This window comes from Gadus macrocephalus, chromosome 14, assembly GCF_031168955.1.
Source record: "Gadus macrocephalus chromosome 14, ASM3116895v1".
NCBI classification, from domain to species: domain Eukaryota; kingdom Metazoa; phylum Chordata; class Actinopteri; order Gadiformes; family Gadidae; genus Gadus; species Gadus macrocephalus.
The window spans coordinates 270,501-278,000 of NC_082395.1; the positions used below are offsets into that span (position 1 = coordinate 270,501).

The window sequence follows — 7,500 nt, forward strand, 5'->3', positions numbered from 1 at the left end:
GACCACGCTGCCGGTGTCCACCATGGCCTGCGTGTCCTGGTTCATAACCCTCGCCGGGATGGTCGGACTACCAGATGTCCCCTGCGCCCAGCAGGTCGCCAGCATACAGGGCCGACCCGTCTGCACGTCTGCGCCGGCCGGCGGCGCAGCCCCGTCCCGGCCTCGCGCTGCGGCCTTCTCTCCCGCGGCGGTGGCGGCGTCCCTTGCGGCAGCGGCGGCGTCCCTGGCGGCGGCGGCGGCGTCCCTGGCGGCGGCGGCGGCGTCCCTGGCGGCGGCGGCGGCGTCCCTCGCGGCGGCGGCGGCGTCCCTCGCGGCGGCGGCGGCGTCTCTCGCGGCGCCAGCGGCGTCTGTCCCGACCGGGTTCGGCATACCGAATTGGTGGGGTACTTTACCGGGGGGTTGTAGTGGGATCTTCATGCCTGCATTCTCCACCAAGTGTGGTAACCCGCTCCTTAAATGAGCCGGGTTACCGGTACAAACGACGCGTTTGGTGAAGGTTAAAGCCATTGCGGGCATTTATTAACAGTCAACTGTAGTCAACCAAGGCACTCGCGGTCTCTAGGGCCTCCGTGGGGCTCTAGCTGCACGTGGACCCGAGCGCTTCCTTCTTCCTCCCGTGCTGTGCCGTGCTGTCCAAGTGTCAGCCCTTTTATATCTCCTCTGCCACCGGCCAGGTGTCCCCCAATCACCCTGATTGGGGTGCCGAAAGGGCTGCTCTCTCTCGCCGGCTGGTGGGTGGGGGTGGTACACCCCGTCCTCTACGGTACCCCGGGCCCGTCCAGGCCGAGGACCACGTGGCGGGATGCCACAATGTATATATATATACATATATATATTAGGGGTGTGACGGTACACGTATCGGTACTGAGCCGTCACGGTACAGGCACTTCGGTGCGGTTACAGAGGTGGACCGCGGTGCGTAAATGTGGCGTACGTAGCGTTAATACGGCGAATGTAAAGGCTTGTTTTGTGATGCGGGACTTAAAACTATAGTCGGAGTTCCCCTCGGACCGTTTAGCCAAAGTATGCTACTCTGACTCCGTAATCCGACTCCGTAACTAAGAAGACCCCTCAGCAGCTCTCCGTCGGGTTGTCGGATGCGCAATGCAATTCGCCGCCCGATCTATCTTATATGTTGTCTACGAACCATGTAAGCAGTGTCGTAGACGGAGAGGGTCTCTGCCAGGCTCTCCGGCTATGGAGAGGGCTCTCTGTGTCTACCTACAGCACTTTAACGTGCACACGCATATAAAAGGCCCCAACCAGGCGTCACTATCAGCGTTGCTGTGGGAAAAAAAACGAGCTGTGCAAACCCAGGTCACGACACTATTTCAACAACCGCTGTCTGGGAATTCAGAAATGCAAATGCCATAACCAAGTTTATTGGTGTTTTCATTGCTGCTGATTTGTTGACAAACAAGCAGTTTTAAAAAAAATTCCCCTTAACTATGAACCGTACCGTACCGTACCGTACAGTGACTTCAAAACCGAGGTACGTACCGAACCGGGACTTTTGTGTACCGTTACACCCCTAATATATGTATATACACATATATATGTATATTTGTATATATATGTATATGTATATACACAGTATATGTATATGTATATATATGTACATATATATATATATATATATATATATATATATATATATATATAGATAATCATCCCAACTGATGAATGAAAGCAAAAACTGATAGCTGATAGCTGATAGCTGCTAACTGATAACTTTGGTGCGAGACACAAGGTGTTCCTCAGAGCCCATGAGCACAGCCATGTTGACCTAGGATCCTGACCTCCTATCTCCTAGGACCCAGACATCCTACCTCCTAGGATCCCTCTAAGCCACTGGACTGGGTGTCTCCTCTCAGCTCCTGGCTCTACAGGAAGCCAAGCGTGGCTCTGGGCAACGGGAGGTACTCACCTACGTCTGTCTCTTTGTGGTTCTTCACAAGCTCAGCCAGCTCAAAGTTCCCAGCGATGATCGCCACCTTGTGGTTGGGAGGAGAGATGAGAGGGATCAATGGGAGGGGGGAGGCAACAGAGAGACCATAACATGAGCTCTCTATCACCACAAGCTCTTCAATGCTTTGTGGAACCCACAGATATTAGGAACTTAAATCATTTTAATCCCTGTGCTTGATAGAGCATAACTCAGACGATTTGCACGTACGTTCAATTGACATGACTTTCAGGTTATTATTGTACCCCCAGGAAGTTAGGGTTAGCCCTGCACAGGTTAGGGTTAGCCCTAACCCTATATAACATTAGCCCTAACCTAACCCCGTTGGTCAGCCATTACAAGCCCCTTCAAACCCTAACCCTGAGTGGCAGCCTAATGGGTCCCTCCCTAACCCTGACCCTGACCCTAACCCTAACCCTGACCCTGAGTGGCAGCCTGACGGGTCCCTCCCTAACCCTGACCCTAACCCTGAGTGGCAGCCTGACGGGTCCCTCCCTAACCCTGACCCTAACCCTGAGTGGCAGCCTAATGGGTCCCTCCCTAACCCTGACCCTGACCCTAACCCTGACCCTAACCCTGAGTGGCAGCCTGACGGGTCCCTCCCTAACCCTGACCCTAACCCTAACCCTGACCCTGACCCTAACCCTGAGTGGCAGCTGGACGGGTCCCTCCCTAACCCTGACCCTGACCCTAACCCTAACCCTGACCCTGAGTGGCAGCCTGACGGGTCCCTCCCTAACCCTGACCCTAACCCTGAGTGGCAGCCTGACGGGTCCCTCCCTAACCCTGACCCTAACCCTGACCCTAACCCTGACCCTAACCCTGAGTGGCAGCCTGACGGGTCCCTCCCTAACCCTGACCCTGACCCTAACCCTGAGTGGCAGCTGGACGGGTCCCTCCCTAACCCTGACCCTGACCCTAACCCTGACCCTAACCCTGAGTGGCAGCCTGACGGGTCCCTCCCTAACCCTGACCCTAACCCTGAGTGGCAGCCTGACGGGTCCCTCCCTAACCCTGACCCTGACCCTAACCCTGACCCTAACCCTGAGTGGCAGCCTGACGGGTCCCTCCCTAACCCTGACCCTAACCCTGAGTGGCAGCCTGACGGGTCCCTCCCTAACCCTGACCCTAACCCTGAGTGGCAGCCTGACGGGTCCCTCCCTAACCCTGACCCTGACCCTAACCCTGACCCTAACCCTGAGTGGCAGCCTGACGGGTCCCTCCCTAACCCTGACCCTAACCCTGACCCTGACCCTAACCCTAACCCTGAGTGGCAGCCTGAAACCTCACTCCCTAGGGTTAGAGTTAGGGTTAGGTAGTATAATAGTACAGTCTATACAGTACAGTATGTACAGTAGTACAACAGCACAGTCTATACAGTACAGTATATACAGTAGTACAACAGTAGTCTATACAGTACAGTATATACAGTAGTACAACAGTACAGTCTATACAGTACAGTATATACAGTAGTATAACAGTAGTCTATACAGTACAGTATATACAGTAGTACAACAGTACAGTCTATACAGTACAGTATATACAGTAGTATAACAGTAGTCTATACAGTACAGTATATACAGTAGTACAACAGTACAGTCTATACAGTACAGTATATACAGTAGTACAACAGTACAGTCTATACAGTACAGTATATACAGTAATGTAACATTACAGTATATAAAGTAGTATAACAGTACAGTATATACAGTACAGTACATACAGTAGTGTAACAGTACAGTATATACAGTACAGTATATACAGTAGTCTATACAGTATGCAGTATGTACAGTAGTGTAACATTACAGTATATAAAGTAGTATAACAGTACAGTATATACAGTACAGTATATACAGTAGTATAACAGTACAGTATATACAGTACATTATATACAGTAGTATAACAGTAGTCTGTACAGTATATACAGTAGTACAACAGTACAGTCTATACAGTACAGTATGTACAGTAGTACAACAGTACAGTCTATACAGTACAGTATGTACAGTAGTATATACAGAGTATATACAGTACAGTATATCTGAATATGAATCAGGTCGCTCCATTAATCATTTCCATCCCACTGATACTTTGGTTTGGTTTCCTTCTTGATGAAACCAGAAAAACAAACCAAGAATAGCAACGAGCATCACGAGCTGTGATCTTGTAGCGGTGTGTCAGTGTTGGGGATGAGAGCATCCTTCAGTGTTAGGGAGGCTGCTCACACTGGGGGCCCCCACCTCACTGAGGGCCCCCACAGAGTCAGCTCTGATGTGTAGATAGAACATATGGACAAGGAGGAGAAGAACCAGATATAGAGATAGAGGAGAGGAGCCTTCATCAAGCTGCTCTCTAGTGGAGATAGAGGAGCCTTCATCAAGCTGCTCTAGTGGAGATAGAGGAGAGGAGCCTTCATCAAGCTTCTCTAGTGGAGATAGAGGAGCCTTCATCAAGTGGAGATAGAGGAGCCTTCATCAAGCTGCTCTCCAGTGGAGATAGAGGAGCCTTCATCAAGCTGCTCTAAAGCGGAGAGAGGCGTAGCTGCAGGCGACACGTTCAGGAGCTTTTCTGCTCTGTGTCTGTGTTCCTGTGTTCCTGTTCTGCTGCTGAAGGTTTACCTCAGGAGGGTTCTGTATGTTCACCCCTAAGTCCTCCATAGCCCCTAACCCATAACAGCCTTGTACCTTGTACCGAGGCCTAGTACCTTGGCCTTGCTTACCTTGCTCCATGTCGCTGTACCATCACGCATCAATGCTTTAGACTTCAAAATGATGTTTCCCCATATGGGACTGAGTAAATTCCAATTTCAATGAGCAAAAAAATACTATATTTCATCACGCAGGGAGACAATGTTGTTGCACAATGAGACTATTTCATCACACAATGAGACTAATTAATCACACAATGAGACTTATTAATCCCACAATGAGACTATTTCATCACACGTTGAGACTATTTCATCTCACAATGAGACTGTTTAATCTCACAATGAGACAAATTAATCACACAATGAGACTATTTCATCACACGTTGAGACTGTATAATCTCACAATGAGACTGTTTAATCTCACAATGAGACTGTTTAATCACACAATGAGACATTTCATATCGCACCAGTGCAGTGAAAATGCTCCACCTCCGTCTTTCTCAATCCTTTCTCTTTTCCCAGTAAGCCCCGCCCATACTGGCGCCCGCATGTGGCTGAGATCTCACTTTCACCTTTTCATTTTCATCCACCCCCTACACACACTCTTTTTTGCTTAACTACGCAACCTCAGTTGTCATGGCAACGCATGGTAACAAATGGTTGTGCAACACATGGTTGTGTGACTCAAAGATGAGGAGGAGGAGGAGTTGTAGATGGTTGGGGGGGTAGCATGTGGTGCTAGTAGGTTAAGAAGAGCTTCAAGACTGCTGGGGGGACGCAGCCAATCACAGGGGGGGAGAGGAGACAGTGGGCGTCATGGAGACTAAGGAGGGGGAAGATGGAGAGGGAGAAGGGTGGAGAGGGAGAGCGGGAGAGTAGGAGAGGGAGAGTAGGAGAGGGAGGAGAGGGAGGAGGAGGAGAGGGAGAGGGAGGAGAGGGAGGGAGGAGGAGAGGGAGGAGGAGGAGAGGGAGGAGGAGAGGGAGGAGGAGGAGAGGGAGGAGAGGGAGGAGAGGGAGGAGGAGGAGAGGGAGGAGAGGGAGGAGAGGGAGAGGGAGGAGAGGGAGAGTAGGAGAGGGAGGAGAGGGAGGAGGAGGAGAGGGAGAGGGAGGAGAGGGAGGAGGAGGAGAGGGAGAGGGAGGAGAGGGAGGAGGAGAGGTAGGAGGAGGAGAGGGAGGAGGAGAGGTAGGAGGAGGAGAGGGAGAGGAGGAGAGGAGAGGGAGGAGAGAGGGAGAGGAGAGAGAGGAGGAGAGGGGGGAGGAGGAGAGGGAGGAGAGGGAGAGGGAGTAAGAGGAGAGGGAGAGAGGGAGGAGATGTAGGGGGGGAGACTGGAGATGGAGAGGGAGGAGGAGGAGAGGGAGAGGGGGAGAGGGCAGAGAGGGAGGAGGAGGAGAGGGAGAAGGAGGAGAGGGAGGAGGAGAGGGAGGAAGAGGAGAGGGAGGAGGAGAGGGAGGAGGAGAGGGAGGAGAGGGAGGAGAGGGAGAGGGAGGAGAGGGAGAGGGAGTAAGAGGAGAGGGAGAGAGGGAGGAGATGTAGGGGGGAGACTGGAGATGGAGAGGGAGGAGGAGGAGAGGGAGAGGGGGGAGGAGGAGAGGGAGGAGAGGGAGAGAGAGAGAGGAGAGGGAGATGAGGAGAGGGAGAGGGAGGAGAGGGAGGATAGGGAGATGGAGGAGAGGGAGGAGGAGGAGAGGGAGGAGATGGGAGAGGGGGGAGGCTGGAGATGGAGAGGGAGAAGATGGAGGAGTTGAAGAGGGAGGAGAGGAGGAGAGTGAGAGGCGGGAGGGAGGAGAGGGAGGACGGAGATGGGGGAGAGGGAGTGGGGGGAGGGTGGAGATATATATTTCTATTTAAAGATAAAGGTATATCTGTAGCTAGATAGATATAAATACAGACATAAGTAACTGTAAAAACACCTGTATCTCCTTTCCTGCCAGTTTATTGATTCTACAAGATCAGAATCAATTCAGCGGAGACTGAAATGAACAAGAAGCCTCCATAAAGAGCTCCAGCCAATCAGGGATGTCCTCCTCGAGGGCCCCAGAGCTCTAAAAGGGCCCCTCATCAGAGGGTCGTCGTCCCTCACTCCTCACTCCTCACCCTAACCCAACCCTACCCCTCACCCTCACCCTCACCCCCAAGAGGAGGAGGACCCAGGGCACAGAGAGGGGGGGTTGAGGAGGAGATGGACCCAAAGACTTAATCAAATAAAAACACGCTCAAACGCACGCACACACACACGCGCACGCACACGCACACGCACACGCACACACACACACACACACACACTACATTCATACTTTGTTCATTCATATAATTGGATGTTAGCACTGCTGCACATACATACATACACCGTACATAAACATATAAATCTATATCTAAATATTTATATATACATATATAAACATATGGAAACATTATATATCCATATGTATAAACACATATATATATATACATACATATATATAAAAACATTTATACTCATATATATGAACACATATATCTGTGTATGCATATATCTGCAGCTCTGCTAAATAACAGAACGCTCCAATGAGGTCGTTGGGCTGAGGACCCTGCAGGTGGCCGTGGTGATGCCTGAACGGAGGCAAGGGGTCACCGCGCCCCTCCACAGCTCTCTACTGCTAGGCTTTAACCTGCATGGTCACACTGATAAAGCACACACACACACACACCTACAAACTCGAACGCACATGCACACACACACACACGCATAACCTAGTGAAACATGTATGCAGAAAACACACGCACAGACGACCCATGCACTCACACACACACTTCAATTTTGTAATTTAATTATTACTATTTAGATGTATAAGCCACTCAAAGAGATACATAGAAACGACACACACACAGTCAAACAGAAAGATGCACACG

General features: G+C 51.0%; 1 protein-coding gene across 1 annotated transcript in view; it reads right to left on the reverse strand.

Annotated features, from left to right (window-relative positions):
• Positions 1 to 1,680: 1,680 nt before the first annotated feature.
• The window catches only part of LOC132471938 (SH3 and multiple ankyrin repeat domains protein 2-like), a 23,606-nt gene continuing 17,786 nt past the window's right edge, over positions 1,681 to 7,500 (reverse strand). Inside the window, 1 exon segment of the mRNA XM_060071327.1 lies at positions 1,681 to 1,994. Coding sequence (XP_059927310.1) covers positions 1,884 to 1,994 — 111 coding nt within the window. The 3' untranslated portion in view covers positions 1,681 to 1,883.